The sequence below is a fragment of the Bos taurus genome, chromosome 9 (genome assembly GCF_002263795.3).
Source record: "Bos taurus isolate L1 Dominette 01449 registration number 42190680 breed Hereford chromosome 9, ARS-UCD2.0, whole genome shotgun sequence".
NCBI classification, from domain to species: Eukaryota; Metazoa; Chordata; class Mammalia; order Artiodactyla; family Bovidae; genus Bos; species Bos taurus.
The window spans coordinates 22,037,271-22,057,142 of record NC_037336.1 but is presented as its reverse complement, the minus strand read 5'-3'; the positions used below and the strand labels follow the sequence as shown (position 1 = coordinate 22,057,142).

The 19,872-nt window shown below is 33.3% G+C and overlaps 1 protein-coding gene across 3 annotated transcripts in view; it reads left to right on the top strand.

Annotated features, from left to right (window-relative positions):
* Window positions 1–19,872, top strand: part of IBTK (inhibitor of Bruton tyrosine kinase) — a 94,917-nt gene that overhangs the window by 36,305 nt on the left and 38,740 nt on the right. For 2 of the 3 annotated variants that reach the window (NM_001206040.3, XM_005210696.5), the window contains 9 exons: window positions 1,380–1,554; window positions 2,780–3,379; window positions 4,351–4,437; window positions 5,253–5,335; window positions 5,418–5,455; window positions 5,892–5,988; window positions 14,266–14,367; window positions 16,814–16,931; window positions 19,727–19,787. In NM_001206040.3, coding sequence (NP_001192969.2) covers window positions 1,380–1,554; window positions 2,780–3,379; window positions 4,351–4,437; window positions 5,253–5,335; window positions 5,418–5,455; window positions 5,892–5,988; window positions 14,266–14,367; window positions 16,814–16,931; window positions 19,727–19,787 — 1,361 coding nt within the window. Of the gene's footprint in view, window positions 1–1,376; window positions 1,555–2,779; window positions 3,380–4,350; window positions 4,438–5,252; window positions 5,336–5,417; window positions 5,456–5,891; window positions 5,989–14,265; window positions 14,368–16,813; window positions 16,932–19,726; window positions 19,788–19,872 lie in introns of all 3 variants that reach the window. The other variant, XM_005210695.5, reaches the window with a different exon arrangement.

Genomic DNA, 19,872 nt, shown 5'->3' with positions numbered 1-19,872 from the left:
TATTGAGTGAACAAATCAGTTATTATATGCTAAAAGATACATAAAGAACATTTATAATTACTCAAGAAATTATAAACATATTCTTCAAAATTATAAAGCCACAAAGGAATGATTTTTGGATAGTTAATTGATTTGTAGTATTTATTTCTTTATAGATTACACAAGTCTGTAAACATTTAAGGTATATTTACTATGTGCTGGATATAGGGCTAGGTTTTAATGATACAAAAATATGTAAGATGGGCCCCTGTTCTCAGACAGTCACGAGTTTGTAGGGGCAATAGATACATTTACAAATATTTGCAGTTCATGGAGACAGATACTAATTTGCACATAATAAGTCTTTTAAGAACATAGAAATTGGAATAACTGAGTGTCAGGAAGATTAGTAAATCCCTGTGAATAAAAGAGAGTGAATTTGAGAGTAACCAGAGGCATTTTGACTTGTGTTGGAGTCCTTAGAATTGTGTCTTAGTCATAATTCGTGGTCTAAAACTGAATTCATGTTCTCATGCTTATGTGTCTGCTTTTCAGTGTTTTTTAAGTAAACGGCTATCTTTCACACCCCATTTTCCCTCACCCTCTATAGCCGATTGGTCACCAAGTTTTGTCACTTCCATCTCAAATATTTTTGAAATCTCCACTTTCTCTAGTTTCTTTGCTACAACCTCAGTCTTAACAGTGTTCATTCTTTTTCTGGACTCTTAGTTTTGTCAGTGATCTCTTTGTCTTTATTTACTTTAAACATTTTTCATACTACAGGCAGAAACATTTACTTGCACGCACATGCCATATTTTTCTTTCATATCCTTGATCTGACTTGTACTGATAAAATCATTTGTTTAACATCTGTCTTCTCTGCTTGATTGTATACTCCAAGAGTGTAGAGGCATGCTATCTATCTTGTTCACTACAGTATTACTAGGGCTACACTGAAAAACACTATGTCACCATAGCACATGTGGTCATTCAGATATCTGCTGAATAAATGGAAGGAAGGAGGAGAAGAAAGGAAGCAAATGACATTTTTAATGGAAGCTGAGGAATTTTTAAAGGTAGTATAGACATTGTATTTGCCTTTTAGACAACTTTGGTTGCAGTGTGGAGGACAAAACCATGAGTAATTGAAAAAAAAAAAGAAAATTAAAAAAAAAATCATGAATAATTGAGAATTGACCCACCAAAATTTCTTCTCAGACAAATATATATAGGGTGTAAATTATGTTGAAGAGAGAGAAGATGTAGTTCTTCAAAAGGACTTAACGCAGACAAAAGATTTCTCTGTTCTAATTGTTTTTCTATTCGATTTACTCCTAAATCGTTTTAACAGTTTTAATAAAGCCTTGATTAATGAAAGCTTATTTTTTTCTTTTTAGCAGAGATTTTATCAAACCTTCATAATTCCTCACCAGATGTGTCTTGTGTCTCTGATATAAATAGTGTATATGAAAGAATTCGACTTGAGAAACTTACTTTTGCCCATAGAGCTGTTAGTGTCAGCACAGATCCAAGTGGATGCAACTTTGCAGTCTTGCAGTCAGATCCTAAAACAAGGTAAATGTACACTTGTCTATATTAAATTTCATTTTTAGAAGGAACAGTCATTGGGTTTTCTTTTGTTTTCATTAGCTCCTGGTACAAATCTAATTGAATAGCTGTTGTCAAGTCTTGTAGAGACTTCAGACATATAATCCTATTACTAGGTTAACTCAAAGGTGGAATTTGTTATATTGGAAGTTATGAGTGTTTGTTTTAGCTTGTAAATGGATATTTATTGAAAATATTGAAGGTAATATGTACATAGCACACAGAATTTATTCATGTCTTTGGTACTTCATGATGTCCTGTAGGTTCTCAGATTTTGAGAAATATAAATATTTGTTACATAGATTACAAAAATTTCTGACCATTGAGTACAGTGGGAAATGATAGACGAGTAGTGTAGAGTCATGTGGAGGGCATTGTGAATCTCAGTGCACATCTTCTGTCACATTAGTACAGAGATGACAGGTTTAAGATAAATATCAAGGATCTTACTGAAGAGGGTAAAAAGTCCTAGAGACAGGATTCCTCCTGGTTTGCCCAGGTCTGTCCCACCTTGAGCACTGAAAGTTTCCTCTCCTGGGAAACTGCTCAGTCCCAGGCAGACCAGGGGAGTTGGTCACCCTACCGAGAAGAGTGAAACGTACATTGGGAAGGTATGATTGCGTGCTTACAGTTCTGAAAGAACCAGGGGTATGGACTGATGTATGTGTGTATATTTATCTTTATTTCCTTGAGTTGCTAACTTATTCTGGGATCTGGGACCTAAAGTATTTATTTGCTGTTCTGTATATATTCTCCACTTGTGACATGAAAGAATATAAAACAGGAAAAGGTTGAATACTGTACTGTACTCTTTTTGAATGTTTTTAGTAATACTTTTAAAAATACATTTAAAAAATTTCTCCAAAAGTCATTCCAATTTATGTTCTAGTATTTCCCTATAGAGACAGAAAACTCTCCTTTCAAAGGAAAACTTAATTCTTATCATGTTAGTTGAGGGGAAATAAAATACATAAAGGAACAGAAAATATTTAAAGGGTATCTAAAATTATTCTTATTGGAATAAGATGCAGTATTCTTATTGGAAATGTCAAATGAAAGATTTTCTAAGTTTAATAAGTAAAAATGAAATTATACTTTAAGGAGAATTGCCTAGGGATGCTCTTGGTTTTTTGTGTTTTCTTTTTTTTTTTCATTATTTTGAAGGTAAAAATAATTTTTGTTTCATTTCTAGCCTTTATGAAATTCCAACTGTGTCCTCCTCATCCTTTTTTGAGGAGTTTGGCAAGCTGTTGAGGGAAACGGATGAAATGGACAACATCCATGATGTGACATTTCAAGTTGGCAGTAGACTCTTCCCTGCACATAAATATATTTTGGCAGTGCGTTCTGACTTTTTCCAGAAATTGTTTCTTTCGGATGGTACCGCATTAGACTTCACAGATGTTTACCGGAAAGATGAAGATTCTACAGGCTGCCATCTCTTTGTGGTAGAGAAGGTTCATCCTGACCTGTTTGAATACCTTTTGCAGTTTATATACACAGATACTTGTGACTTTTTAACTCATGGCTTCAAACCAAGACTAAATTTAAACAGAAAACCAGAAGGATATCCAAGCACTCCAAACTGTCATTCGAATAAAATGAATTCCCATGAAGATAATCAGAAGTCAGCATTTGAAGCTTACAAAAGTAATCAAGCTCATACAATTAGTGAAAAGCAGAAGAGTAAATCCAAATCTTCCAAAAAAGTAAAAAGTGTTGGGGAAGATGATCCTGTAAAAATGTTGCAAAATGTCGCAAAGAAATTTGGTTTCAGTAATTTAAGTAGTAGGTATGACTCCTCCTTAGTATCTATTCATGTACCTCATTATGCCTTCCTTTTAGAAATTCTGCTTCTTTTTTTTTTTTTTCCCTGCTCAGCTTTGCTTTGCTCCTGCTGCTGATCTTGGTCCTTCTCTTCCCCTCCCCACCCATCTCCATCCCCTCCTCCATCCTCTCCTCATCTTCCTTTTCTTTTCTCTTTGCTTCACTTTCCCTCTCTCTCTCCTTTTCTCTCCCCCTCCCCTTTCTGTTTGGATCTGTTTCTTTCTTTTCAGGGACCTGTTTCTCTGTTTTCTACTAAAGCTATCTCTAGGATTCCCTGGATTAAAACATTAAAGGATAGAAAGGCTGTTCATGGATTTGAACTCTCATGGTGTCTCTGTAACAGGAATCTGGAGTGGCAGGCAGTGTGGTATTCTAGAAAGAGTACTGTCTTTGGAGTTAGACCTATATGTGCCTCTTAGCTCCACTGTAACCAGCCTAGGGCAAATTTCTTACTTCGTGAACCTCAGTTTCTCAGTAAATAAAATGAGAGGGATAATATTTACCTTATGTTATTGGTGTAGTTTGGTCATAAAGCGTGTGTACAATGCCTGACAATATTTGTCATATTAACAAACCAGATTTTTTGGAGTTCTCTATTTTTAAGGTATTTATGTTGCCTGTGGCAGTATAACCTTAGTTGCGGGGCAGGAGCCAAGGGAGGAGAGTTTATCATGTTTTCTAATTGAAACCATGAAGGGTTTTGTGTTGTAGCTTTCACTTGTTTTTTTGTCAGTAATGATGTTTAACACATTTTAAATACTAAGTAAAATTGAAGGACACTGTATGACTTCTTTATCACAGAGTAGGGGTTTGCTGAGATACTCTTCTAGGTGATACAAATTACATAATCACGTTTAGATGTGGGCTCATTTGTTGGATTTTTGTTGTTTTGGTAGGGGAATATAGTCACCAATTGTTACTTTTTATCCTTGATAGGTTAGATGGAGTCAGATATGAAAATGAAGAAATTAGTATCATTGCCAAGAAAACTGGTAGTAAACCAAAGCTAAATCAGAAAAAATGGTAAGTTAGGAAATGAAGATAAACTTTTCATCTCTAGATTTTGGGGCCCTAACTGGAAATAGAGCTCTCTTTATTTACACATGTATGCAGCAAAATGTGTATGTGGATACCCTGTTACCTTTATTAATCTTTTTCATGTCTGGAAATGCTGGAGAATTGTTGAGGCAAATGGATAAAATGTTAACTGCTCAGTAAGACACAGAGTTAATTTTTTTTTTCCTGATTACTCTCTAATAGAGAATTTAAAAAAAATTTCCTAAATTTTGTATTTTTTTAATAAATAGGTAATGATGTTAACCCAGAAACCAAAATAATTATGCCTCTTCTCTTCATCATTATGAAGATTATTTCCTTTAGTATAATTTTGTTCCGTAATAAGTATATTATTCTAAATATGTTTATTATTAAAAGTTTTTATTTTTAGGTGTTTGTCTCTTGTAGGTAGAAAATTTTAGAGAAAAACCTGGTTGTATATAGACTGTGCTTAGCACAAAATAGGTTGTACAAATAAGTGAATTGATGACCTTTGACTGTCATGCCGCTTAGTGTCATATTAATCAGCACCTGGTCTGTATTGAAAAAGGAAAATTAGAAGGAAGACTTTTTTGAATATTTGTCTGTACACAGTTCCTTTTACAAATACTATCTTCGTTATAAGGCCTTATTTTTTTCCCTAAAGTGGAAGGAGATAAAATATTTTATTTGTATGTATACCCTCAAGTTGTTTGTTATATGCCACCTTTAATTAGGAGAAAATCAAAAGTTAAGACAAATCCTAAAATTGCTTTTGCTTCAATTAAACTTTTTTTTTCCAGTTCATTTTTATGTGATGTGACCATGAAATCAGTGGATGGAAAGGAATTTCCTTGTCATAAATGTGTTCTTTGTGCTAGACTTGGTAGGTGTACTTTTTGTTGGTTGCAGATTTATTTGTTTTGGTATTGTTGCCTATTCTTAATTGAATTTTTTTTTTCTTTCAGAATATTTTCATAGTATGCTGAGTAGCTCATGGATTGAGGTAAGATTTAAGTAGAAACCACATAGGCTGCTAATTATGCTTTATATTTTTGGGAAATTATTTACTAAAGAAATTTTAAAATATTTTTAACTCAGTTTTTCTTTTGTATTGACTTTATTTATGCTTAAACTGGCTGGAAAATAGCAGTGTTTTGAAATTAAAGTTGTTGCAAAATAATTACTTAAATGAATTCTCCATTATTGTTTGGAGTTATATTTGCAATACCAGTTTGTTTCTTTTTTCTCAGATTTTCTTGATTCTTTTTCATCTTACAAGGCATTTTAAAATTAAATGTATCTCATTTTAGCTTTGTGTTTTAACATTATATTTTTTTGCATTTGATGTGATTCCTGTTGAAAGTTTTTCATAGTGGTCACCTCAATCAGATTGTAGTGTTATTTTGTAGTTGAAAATTAATTGTTTTACTTTTATTTAGGCTTCCAGTTGTGCAGCTCTGGAAATGCCAATACATTCTGACATACTGAAAGTTATTTTGGACTACCTCTATACTGATGAAGCTGTTGTGATAAAAGGTATTAATAAAAGTTAGGACATTTTAGATATTTAAGATACAGTTTAAAAATGATAAAATTACACAAATCTTATTTTCTGCTTTAATTGAATTAATCAACAAAGGCTTAAATTTAGAATAAGCTATACAGATGATTACTAACAGTGAAGGAATGGAATAGAAAATTTTCATTACCTACATGGAAATGAACTCTATAAGAACTGTTAATAATGGTTGAGATTAGATTTAACATTTTCATACCCAGCTACTTTTACATGATTGAGATGAAAAATTGACAACAGAGAGTATATATAGTCTTGATAGATAGTCTACAAAAGTTCTTGTCTGTTTTTCCCCTCATGTGAATGTGTCTGAAGTATAGACTAATAATTGAACTGAAATTTATAAAGAGATGCATTTATATACTTTGTGAGGAACACACCCGTGTTTTATTTACCAGGTGTCTTTAGTCATAGGAGTGATACACTATGTGTTCTGTATTTTGTATATACCAAGTTTTCTTAATCAGTTTGTTGATGGACATTTAGGTATTTCTGTACTTTAACTATTGTGAATAATTTTGCAGTGAACATGGGAATGCAGGTGTATCTTCAAAATCCAGATTTCAGTTCCTTTGGCTAAATACTCAAGATTGGGATTACTATATCATATGATAATTCTAGTTTTAATTTTTTGAGAAACTTCCATACTCTTTACATAGTGGCTTTACCAGTTTACACTCCTCTCAACAGAGCACAAGAGTAACCTTTTCTCCATATCTTCACTTGTTACCTTGGTTTTGTTTTTGATAATAGCCTTCCTAACAGGTATAAGGTGACATCTTCTTGTGGTTTTGATTTGCATTTCTCTGATAAAAAGTGATATTGAGCACCTTTTCATTTACCTTTTGGCCATTTGTATGTCTTCCGTGGACAAATGTCTAAGATCTTTTGCCCATTAAAAATAAAGTTTTTATTTTATATTGTACTACTGTTGATTTATAATGTTGTATTAGTGTCAGGTATACAGCAAACTGAATCAATTATGCATATATATGCATCCTTTTTCAAATTCTTTTCCCATTTAGGTTATTACAGAATATTGAGCAAGATTCCCTGTGCTATACAGTAGGTTCTTGTTGGTTATCTATTTTGAATATGGTAGTATGTATATGTCAATCCCAAACTCCCAATTTATCCTTCACCCCAGTTTTTCCCCTTTGGTAACCAGAAGTTTGTCTTCTAGGTCTGTAGTTTTGTTTTGTTTTGTTTTTGCTATTGAATTTATATGAGTTCCTTATATATTTTGGACATTAATCTCTCATGCTTTGCAGTTGTTTTCTCCCATTCCAAGGTTGCCTTTTCTGTTGACTCTTTGGTGTGATTTTTGGTTTCATGGAACACCACTTGTTTATTTTTGCTTTTGTTACATGTGGTTTTGGTGTTACATCTAAAAAATCATTGCCAAGGCCAGTGTCTAGGAGCTTTTCCTGTTTCTTCTTCTAGGATTTTTTTGGTTTCAGGTCTTAGATTTAAATCTTTAATCCATTTTGAGTTGATTTTTGTCCAGTTTCATTATTTTGCATGTGGATATTAGTTTTTCTCATATCCTTAACTGAAGAGACTGTCTTTCCCTGTTTTGTATTCTTGACGTTCTTGTCAGAGGTTAATTGGCTGTATACATGAAGGTTTATTTCTGGCCTATTTTGTCTCATTGGTCTACGTGTCTCTTTTTATGCCAGGGTGTTCCTGTATTGATTACTCTAGCTTCGTAATAGGACTCAGAATTTCTGTAATAGAAATCATAAAATATGACAACTCCAGTTTTGTTGAATTTTTTCATATTGCTTTGGCCATTTATGGTCTTCTGTGGTTCCATGTAAATTTTAGGATTACTTTTTCTGTTTCTATGAAAGGTACCATTGGAACTTTTATAGGATTTCATTGAATATGTAGATTGCTTTGGGTAGAATGGGCATTTTAACAATATCAGTTCTTCTAGCCCATGAACATGAAATATCTTTCCATTTATTTGTATCTTCTTCAATTTGTTTTTTCAATGTTTTGTAGTTTTCAGTATGCAGATCTTTCATTTCCTTGGTTAAATTTATTCCTAAGTCTTTTATTCTTTTTTGATGTGATTGTAAAGTGGATTGATTCTGTAATTTCTCTTTCTCTTATCTCAATGTTAGTGTATAGAAATGCAACAGGTTTTTGTATATTGATTTTTTTACCCTGCAACTTTATTCATTTATTATTTCTAGTAGTAAAAAATGCCACCAAAATACTATTAGAAATAATAAATGAACAAATTTACAGGGTTAAAAACAAATATACAAAAGCCTGTTGCATTTCTAATTTGTTGTCAGTTTTATTATGAATGTATACTGACTTGCAAAGAGTCGGACACGATTGAGCAACTGAACTGATGTTGAATTTTGTCATGTGCATTTTCTGCAACTATTGAGATGATCATATGATTTTTAACCTCTGTTCTGTTAATGTTGTGTATCATCTTTATTGATTTGCACATTTTGAACTATCCGTGCATCACAGGTATAAATCCCACTTGATCATGGTGTATGGTCCTTTTAATATGCTGTTTAATTATGTTTATTGGTACTTTATTGAGGGTTTTTATATATACACTCATCAGGGGTATTGTTCTGTAATTTTCTTGTAGTGAACTTGTCTGTCTTTGGTAGCAGGATAAGGTTGGCCTCATAAAGTGAGTTTGCAAGTGTTCCCCCCCTTTGGTTTTTGGGATTAGTTTAAGAAGGATTTGTGTGTTAATTTTTCTTTAAATATTTGGTAGAATTCACTGATGACGCATTCTGTTTTTGAACTTTCTGATTGCTGATTCATTCTCCTTATTCTGTTATTAGTCTGTTCAGATTTTCTATTTTATTATTCAGTTTTGCTGTGTTTCATGTTTCTAGGAACTGATCCATTTCTTCTAGGTTGTCCAGTTCATTAGCATATAGTTATCCATTATAGTCTCTTATGAGCCTTTATATTTCTGTGATATCATTGGTAATGTTTCCTCTTTCATTTGCAATTTTGAGGTTTTTTTTTTTTAGTCTACTTAAAGGTGTGTTAATTTTCTCTTTTCAAATAAACAACTCTTTGTTGGTCTTTTCTCTTGTTTTTCTAGTGTCTGAATCATTGGTTTCTGCTCTATCTTTAGTATTTCCTTCCTTCTGCCAAGTTTGGGCTTTTTTATTCTTTTTATAGTTCTTTGTTGTGTAAAAACCTTCAAAGGTTGTTCTTTTGAGATCTTTTTTTTAGGGCATTTATCAGTATAACCGTCTTTCTTAGAAATTCTTTTGTCCTTTAAATTTTGATATGTTGTGTTTCCCATTTTCCTTTGACTCAAGGTATTTTCTTTGCTTTCTCTTTCATCTTTGACTTCCTGATTATTCAAGACCATTTGTGAATTTTCCAGTTTCTTTCCTATTTTTCTAATTTTATGCCCTTGTAGTTGGAGATGATACTTAATATGATTACAGTCTTAAATTGTTGTTTTGTGGGTCTGCACATGGTCTCTCCTGCAGGGTGTTCTGTGCACACTTGAGAAGAATGTCTGTTTTGCTGCTGTTGGATGGAGTGTTATATATATGTCTGTTAGGGTGATTTGGTCTATAGTGTTGGTCATATCTGCTGTTTCTTTATTAATTTTGTCTGGGTTATTTATTCATATTGAATGTAGAGTATTGAAGTCCTCTATTATTTTAAAAAATATTTATTTACTTATTTATTTTTGGCTATGCTGGGTCTTTGTTGCTGCACATGGGCTTTCTGTAGTTGTGAGTGGGGATTACTCTAGTTGCAGGGCGTGGGCTTCTCATTACAGTGGCTCCTCTTGTTGCAGAGCACAGGCTCTCGGAGCATGGGCTCAGCAGTTGTGGCTTGTGGGCTCTTGAGTGCAGGCTCAGTAGTTCTGGTACATGGGCTTAGCTGCCCTGCAGCATGTGGGACCTTACCAGACCAAGGATCAAACCTGTGTTCCGTGCATTGGGAGGCATATTCTTAACCACTGGACTACCAGGGATGCCCAAAGTCCTTTCTGTTATTGTATTCATGTCCATTTCTGCCTTCAGCTTTTAATATTTCCTTTATATAAGTGCTCCAATGTATCTAATATAGTTTTTTCTTTGTTGTTACAATGAGGCTTACATGTAATGCAATCATGGAACTGGAAGTGTTAGTGGCTCAGTCATGTCTGACTTTCTGATTCCATGGACTGTAGCCCACCAGGCTCCTCTGTCCGTGGGATTCTCCAGGCAAGAATACTGGAGTGGGTTGCCGTATTCCCTTCTCCAGGGGGATCTTCCCAACCCAGGGATCAAACCCAGGTCTTCTGCATTGCAGGCAGATTCTTTATCATATGAGTCACCAGGGAAGCCCTAATGTAATTATAACAATCACAACTTTTTTCTTTATTTCTTTTAATTGATGTATGGTTGATTTACAATATTAGTTTCAGGTGTACAGCATTGTGGCTCAATATTTTTATTGATTATGCTTCATGTAAAGTTGTTAAAAAAACAATGTCTTTATTTTTCTGTACTATACAATATATCCTGTTGCCTTCTCATTTTATACATAGTAGTTTTTAACTCTTAATCCCATAACGTTATCTTGCCTCTCCCCTTTCCCTCTCCCCAATGGTAACTACTGCTTTGTTCTCATTATCTGTTTTTGTCTTTTTTATTTACATTTGTGTTCTTTAAATTCCATGATTCCACATAGAAGTGATAACATGAAGTATTTGTCTCTCTGACTTATTTCGTTAAGCATCAGAGAAGGCAATGGCAACCCACTCCAGTACTCTTGCCTGACAAATCCCATGGGTGGAGGAGCCTGGTAGGCTACAGTCCATGGGATCACTAAGAGGCAGACATGACTGAGCAACTTCACTTTCAGTTTTCACTTTCATGCCTTGGAGAAGGAAATGGCAACCCACTTCAGTGTTCTTGCCTGGAGAATCCCAGGGACGGTGGAGCCTGGTGGGCTGCCATCTATGGGGTTGCACAGAGTCAGACACGACTGAAGTGACTTAGCAGCAGCAGCAGCATTAAACATAATAGCCTCTAGGTTCATTATTGAAAATGACAGAATTTCATTCTTTTTTATGGCCAAGTAGTATTACACTGTATGTCACACACACACACACACACACACACACACACAGATACATGTATGTATACATACCATATAAACACCACATCTCCTTTATCCATTCATTGGTTGATGGTTTTTTGGGTTGTTCCCTTTCTTGGAAGGGGACGACAGAGGTGAAATGGATGGATGGCATCACCAACTCAGTGGACGTGAGCTTGATCAAACTCTGGGAGATGGTGAAGTACAGGAAAGCCTGGTGTGCTGCAGTGCCTGGGATTGCAAAGAGTTAGGCACAACTTAGTGACTGAACTACACCTATCTTGGCTGTCATTTACTGCTTAATTTTGCATTCAGATTTTCTTCACTCTTAGTTTCCTCCCCCTCTGATATTATTTCTTTTTTTCCAGGTTACCACTGATTTTATTTTTTTTTTTATATACCACTAAAGCATTTATTTGTTGAATTACTGGAATATACTTGATTTACAATGTTGTGTTAGTTTGAATCAGTTATACATATACATGTATCCACCCTTTTTTAGATTCTTTTCCCATGTAGGCCATTACGGAGTATTGAGTAAAGTTCCCTGTATTAATAGGAGGTCCTTATTAGTTATCCATTTTATATATAGTAGTGTATATATGTCAATTCATATCTTCCAGTTCCATTATTTCTTCAAATATTTTGTCCTTTCTTATTTGCTTCTGTGAGTCCCCTATGTATCTTTTTATAGTATTCCAGAAATCCTGTATGCTGTTTATTTTTATTCAGTTTTTTTTTTTTTTTCCTGTTCTTCATATTGGATCATCTCTGTTAACCTATAGTTTCTGTCTTTATTGATAGTCTTCATTTCTTGAGATGTTATTCTCATACTTTCTTTTAAATTTTTAGACATGATTTTTTAAATTTGTTTTTGGACATATTTAAAATAATTGATTTAAACTCTTTGTAATAGTTCAGGATCTTGGCATTCTTAGGGACATTCTCTTGACTTTTTTTGTTTTTTTGCCTATAGGCCACACTTCACGTTTCTCTTTTCATCTTTCATAATTGCTGGATCTTAGTTCCCTGACCAGGGCTTGGCAGTGCAATTGCACTAACCACTGAGCCATCAGGGAATTCCCATAATGTAGCAACTCTTGAAATCAGATTCTCTTTCTTCAGGGGTTATTTATTTTATTTATTTATTTTTTCCTGTTTATTTAGTGACTTTTTGAAGCTAATTCTGTCAGATGGATATTCTTTGTCATATGTGACCACGGAGGTCTCTGCTTATTCAGCTAATAGACAGAATTTTCCTGAAATGTCTAAACCAGTAAATTTCCCAGCCTATGCCTTGGAGTTCTTTGTGTGTGTTGTGGCATGGCTTCAACTCTTAGGCAGGCAGCCTACAATTCTGCCTTAGCTTTTATTTCCTGCTTTTGCAGAATCTGAAGTTCAGACAGAGGTAAGAGTTTGGGGCCTTCCTAAGTGTTTTCTGGGCATGTCCACAGTCCTCCACGTTTGTATGGCCTTCTAGATTCACAGGAATATGTTAAAACTTTTGAAAGCCCCTTATGGATACTTGTATTAGTCAGCTTAGACTGCTATAACAAAATAACAGACTGAAATTTATTATTCATAGGTCTGGAGGCTAGAAGTCTCAGACCAAGGTCTGGCAGGATTCTCTTCCTGTCTTATACACAGGTTATGTGTATTACCTTGCTATTATGTCCTTACTTGTGTTGTGTAACAAGCCTCTTGTTATGTCCTTACTTGGCTTTTCCTCAGTGCTTGTGAGTGTATTTGGAGAAAGAGTGAGAGAGCACACACACGTGGAACAGCTTGTTGGGGAAGTATGGATAGATCTCTGTCTCATAGAAAGAGACTAATCTTGTCAGAGCAGGGCCCTACCCTTACGACTGCACCATGTGAATTTTCAGGGGACACAAACACTCAGTCTTGACAACATCTTTTCCCTGAGCTATTCTTTTTAAGTTTTGACCTGCCTCTTGTTTGCTCTGCCCCTTATCATTGTCTTGGACAGCTTCAGTGTTAAACAATTGCTATTTGTTTTTAATAAATACCCTTTTCTGAGGCTGTTCACACTGGGTAAGCTTTGAGTCAGGTCAAATAAACCCCTACTAGTGGGGTTCCAGGAAACTGCCAGATGGGTTAAATAATAACAGTTATTTGATAATGTTGCCCCACAACTGTTCTGTCACCTCCAGTGTCTGTACCTGCTTATTTCAGCCCATGGTTGCAGGAGTGATGGCTTTCAGGACTACTGTTGAGAATGGAGGAGAGTAGGATCTATGTAGGAGGAGCCAGGGTGTCCCAAAGCTCACTGTTGTTAGCAAGATTCAGCCAAGTTTTTGGAGTCAGTGCTCCCTGATTATTGTGAGCCTTTGGCTAATTTCTAGAATTCTGAAAGAGTTGATTTTTGATCATCTTTTTGTAATAATTCTCATTGCTTTGGTAGAAGAGAAGAATTTTTGAAGTAGTCCTTAGTCTGCCATTTACAGTGACTTCACCTCTCATTTAATGTTTTTTCTACTTTAATTTTTTTTCTTTTTAACCATTTTTCTCTTCCTATGGTGGTGTTTTTTTTTTTTTCCTATTTATATTGCTATTCTGGCAGTGACTCGGGGGCATTGCTTAAGGTCATTAATAGTACACTGGACCAAGGTTATGTTAAATTAAGGAACTTCTCTATAGTTTACAAGTACTCTTAGATGACCAGATCCATTTTAAATAAACCTAGGAGCTTTATTCACCTCCGTCGTCCCTCACTGTGTGTGTGTGTGTGTGTTTTAACATATACCTGTATATTATCTTTGATGATGAGAATTGACTTTCCCCCCTATTAGTGTAACAATAATGAGAGATTTTAAATAAGGCAGGCATTCTAGCCCTTTAAGACGAAAAGAGATCTACTCAAGTTGCCCATTTTATGGTCTTAATGTAAACCAGGGCATTTTGGTGGTGTTTTTTTTTTTTTTTAAACAGTTTTCTACCTATGAGATAGAAATATTTTGATGTTATTACTGTTTATCATATTTACAATTTCAACATTTAGAAACTAATCATCTTAACTCTCTTTTGAAGTGTTTTGTAGTATCTTAATTACTTGGACTTTTTTCCCAGGTATAATGTTTACAGAATAGTATGAGTGACACTTTTTTATTTTTTTTTAGAATCTCAAAACGTGGATTTTGTTTGTAGTGTTCTTGTGGTGGCTGATCAGCTTCTCATATCTCGATTGAAAGAAATTTGTGAAGTAGCATTAACTGAAAAACGTAAGTAATTTTGAATTAGAATCATAGTGTTTTCTCAGGTTAATTCAGGATTTACGGTATTTTATTGACTTTATGATGCAATTTAAGTAAAATGCCTGTTTTTATATCATGAAAAATGTCAAGACAGTTAAAATTATTTCTTGTCATCATTTGTAAGCACATCAGAGATGTTAATATGTGAATACATGTAAATCTTATAATTGAAATATGTTAATTTTTTGAAATATCATAAAACTTGAATAATAAAGATGGCATGAAATTATTTTGCAATCTGAAGGATGGGAGTTTGAAAGTGGAAATTCTTTGCACTTGCCCTGGTCTGTAAGTCTACACTTAACTACCCTGTTATTTGCTGCAATTTTTTTTTTTTTTGAGCCACATTGTGCAGCTTACGGGATCTTATTTCCCCATCAGGGATGAACTTGCGTCCTTAGCTATGCAAGTACAGAGTCCAAGCCCATGGACTGCCAGAGAATTGTATTTGTTGGAATTTTTATGTAACCATCCCATCAATGTATTTGATCAAAAGTATCTCTTTTTCTGAAGCTCTTAATTCTCTCTCTGCTTATTTCAGTTATTTGCAGGACTGTCATTCTAACACTAAACTTTGAAAGCCAAAGTTATTTTTTTATTATTTTGTGCCTTACATTCAAATTGCAGCTGTCAAAACTGATCAGTCTCTTAACTATGTTAATCACATTTCCCCTACCTTTTTATTCCCACTGTCACTGTGCTAGTTGAGATCACTGTTACTCGTCCCTTCTGTGTAGTGTCATAGTAGTCTTTTAAGTCCTCTTTCTCTCTTCTGACTTTTCTTTCTTTAATCTTCCTATAGGAAGTGGTTAGTGTCTTCTCCTATTCATATGTTTTTAATTGCTTCCTCTAAGATAATGGTTAAATTTCCTTAGCCTGATACAAAAGTTTCTTGGCTTTCTAATCTTATTCTTGTTCTCCTTCTTTGCCTCTTAAGAAAGTGTGATTTTTCTGATTTGTACTTGCTAATAGTTAATCTTAGTTCAGGTATCTTATTTACTCACTTAAGCTCTGTGGAGTATCTTCTTCTTGGTTATCAAAAAGAGAGCAACAGCTATGATCTTAAAAACCAGAAAAAGGAAATACAGTTGTCCCTAAGTGTCACAGGGGATTGACTCTAGGAGTCTCTGCAGATACCAAAATCTGTGGATGCTCAGGTCCCTTATATAAAATAGCATAGTATTAACACAGTGAATACAGCTGGTCCTCTGTGTGTGGAACTTGCTGGTATGGAGGACCAGCTCTGTATTAAATAAAGGATACAACATGCAGTAGGTATAAAATATACAAATTGAGGATATTTTCAGTTGTTCAGTCGACTTTCCTGGCATCCTTTGGATATTCTTTCTTGGCTCCTGCTGCACAATTGTCCCTGTTAATGAATTTCTTGATCATCTTAGAATCTAGCAAGAGAAGGATTCAACAGAACTTTGGTGTCTGTTTATTGGGCAGTCCTTGAAACCAGCTGAACAACTCTTTATAAAGTTTTTATATGATTCATTTTTATTTCTGTGAAGTGGGAGACTTTGGGTTCATCATTAGTTGAGACTTTGGGTCAGTCCAGAGTGAGGCAGAGATCATTATTGTCTGCATATAACTTTTGACTGAGTTACAAGAGAGAAAGAGAAAGGAAATGGAGGAAGCCAGGTGTAGAAAATAGTTGTGTTTTTCTGTTGGCTGGGGCTCAGAGTAAATAAGAAAAGGGGATTTCAGAAGCCAAGTTACATGTTAGGTAAGCAGAATATTCTTGGACAGTCTCCAGTAAAACATACTTCATATATACAGTTACAAGAATTATAACAAAATCTAACATCTTTTGTGCAGTATGTCAGATTGTGCACTGGCATGAGTGATAATACAGTAATATTTAAATGTACTTATTTTCTAAATATATAGTATGTGTTTATATATGTAAATATACTCACATAAAGTCTGATAGTTGATTTAACATAAAAATATTTTATAGAATGATTCCTTTACTTTCTCTTAATCATAAGTATATTGTTTTAGTTTTATAGAAGAGGAAATAACTATTCTGTGATATGTAAGTGAAAAGGAATGTTGTTTATCAGTGAAAGTTAAAAATATTCCAAAATATTTAGGTGGAAGATTGTTGATTCTTATGTGTTTGCTTTTAGATGACACTGAAATGCACCTTTTCTATTTTCTTTTGCTTAAAATTTTGTGTGTATTTATTTTTCCTCATAACGAATCATTTAAAATTACTTTGGCATATCGGGTTGGAAAATAAATTCTATATTTGCCCTAGTATAACTTTTTTTTAGCAGAACAGTACTTTCAGTTTTCCTTCTTCTAAATGTTCAAACCTGACAAGTTAATAAATAAATATATTTCATTTGCAATAGTTAAAATGCCTTTCATCTTGTTTTATAGATCTTTTCTTCCTTTGTAGTTACCCTTAAGAATGCTGCTATGCTACTGGAATTTGCAGCAATGTATAATGCTGAACAGTTGAAACTCTCTTGTTTACAGTTTATTGGACTGAATATGGCAGCTTTACTTGAAGCAAGGTAGGTTGAGTATTATATACAGACTGTCGCAAAAACACTTATTTATATATAATAGCAAATATGTTAGTAATTTGAAACTAAATAACAATAAATCCTAACTTTGTAGAAAAAGTGAAAATGTAAGACATTTAATCATTTCATCAGTATTTGGATGCATAATATATGCCAGCCATTGCTACAATACTACAGTGAACAAATGGAGAATATCCTTGCTCTCAGTGTTATAGGAGCTTACATTCTGGTTGGAAGGTCATGGGACAATATTACCACAAGTATATTTGTATATATATTCGTATCACTCTGCTTGTTTAGGCTAATTTGTAATTATGTAGTTGTTACCTGGGTTTTGGAGACTATTTGTAATACTAATTAAGTCAGCATTTAATTACTTCACATATATTTATGCATATGATTTGTTACTGGTTGATTTCTGTTTTCTCTTTGTATTTATTCTCTTTTAAGATTTTCCCTATACTACGTATTGATTCTTTGGTCAAACTTAGTGTGCAGCAGATGGCCTGAAAAATTTAGTTGGTCTGGTTTATTGCAAGGTGGTACATGTGTTCAAGTTTTGATGGTAATAGAATATTCGTTATGAAAAATGACACATGTTACATGAAAAAATAAGTTAAATATTATATCCTATGTTATAAGCTAATATTTCACAATATTGATGTTTACCTGGATGAAAAGATTTTGATAAATGCTAATGATTTAGGAGTCATGGACATATTAGAATTAGAGGAATCTTAGGAAATTTAATCTCATTCTTTTCAACTATTTTAGCAGTGGAATTTTTTAATGAAATAAATTTACAGATTCATTTTTTAGTGTAAGGTCAAGATTTTATTACATTTATTCACTATAAAGTCAGTGATAAGAAGATGAGTCTTTTTGGTGAATACAGAAATTTCACATTAGAATTTTTGGTGTCAGTTGCATTTTTAAAGTCAGTCTCCAAAAAAAAAAAAAAATAAAGTCAGTCTCCAGTATAATTCTGTATTTTGCTTTAATTGTAATAATAGGTAACACTTATTGCCATAATAATAGTTATTAATAATAATAATAGTAATATAATAGTAGTTACATAATAATAGTTATAATAATACTACCATGTGCCAGGCAGCATTCTAGAAGTGTTGTATGGATGCTCATAATTTTCATGAAAACCTTATAAAGTAGATTTTTTATATCCTCATATGAGGATGAAAAAAACCCATGAAACTTCTTTTGCAAATAATCAAGAAAAACCTTGATTCATATAATTAGAAGTAGTAACAGTTGTTTGATAAGTAACTTTTCAAAGTCAGGATGATTTTTAATAAAACTAATTTCAAAACATGTTTGAAATAAAAGTTTTCTACCTTTTTATAAAGATGAATCACTAAGATATTCTTAATAATTGACATTTAGGGTTCTATTTAGAAAAAATTCTTATGGGCGTTTAATCTTTGTTACTTGGTGAAAAATGCTTTCTAAATACAAATTAATAGTATGGGATGTTAGACAATGTCATTTAAAATGCCTCTGGTATTTTAGTGGCAGAACAAAGGTTTCAGAATAAATTCATTTATTTTTGCTGACATTAGTAATTCTAATCATAGCAATTTTTTCTCATTATTGCCAAATTAAGCTCTTTTAATATGTGAGATAAGAATCAACCACAGTGTGAAATGAACACCATATCTAAAATATGATGTTGGAAAATGATGTGTCACACTGTTTTTCAAGTATTACGTTGTGACAGATTTGTCAGCTGAAGTATTAAGGGTGGCACATGTGCTATGTTGAATAATTTTACGTAAGTAGACTTGCATAAGTTTCATTTAAATAAAGATTTGTTTGTATAAATGTAAACATTTATAGTCAAATACGTGTTTTTCAGAAGTGTAAATAAACATGCAAATAGATGTTAAGAAAGGAGAGCTGCATCCAAATTGATGTAGCATCAGAAGTTAATTATCTTCAAATCCTAAAAAAACTGGAATGGTACAGATTTGAATGTGCTTGTTCCATATTGTTGTTTAGTTGCTAAGTCATGTCTGACTCTTCGATCCCGTGGACTGTAGCCCACCAGGCTCCTCTGTCCATGGGATTCTCTAGTTAGGAATACTGGAGTGGGTTGCCATTTCCTTCTCCATGTTTTCATGTTAGTTGTAAAATAGTTTGAAGTATACTTTGGAATGAAAACTGATTTAAAATTTTACTGATCCCTCAAAGTATCAGTAAAATTCCTGACAACCTCTTTGAATTCAGTTGAACTAGTCCAAATGTCATTTTATACATGAAGATCTTAAAACCTAGAGAGATGAAGTGAGTTGCTCAAGGTCATGTAGATAATTAGGAACAATGATAATTCTAGATAGAATTCAGGTACCTGATAGGCCATTGTTCTAGCAATATAATACTCTTTTGTAGGATTATAATTAATTAATTATACTAATTAATTATATATTACATATGATTATAATATATAATATTAATTATTACTCTTTAAGGATTTTAATTTGTAGAAAATGAAAGTTGAAAATTTATATTTTATTATGATAGAAAATATTTTTCTATTATTCGTAAGAGTTGCTTGAGCTTTATTCAGTATGTTTGTCTAATATGTTTGCTATATATTTGAAATATATAATCACACATACTTCCCAAAAGAGTTTGTTACTGTTGACATATTAAAAGAAATAAATGTTACTTATTCAACAATATAAAATGTCTCTATATATTTGAAAATCTTACCAGGTGTTAAATTACTTGAGTCTTAAGATAGAATTTTATAATTTATTTTTTAGATCTCTTGATGTTTTAAGTGATGGTGTTTTGAAGGACCTTTCTGTGTTTTACCGGAAAATGGTAAGGTTTATGTTTTTTTTCAGTTACAGTATCAAGTAAAGCAGTATATTTCGCCCAGCTTCTCAGCAGAACAAATTCCTAATGA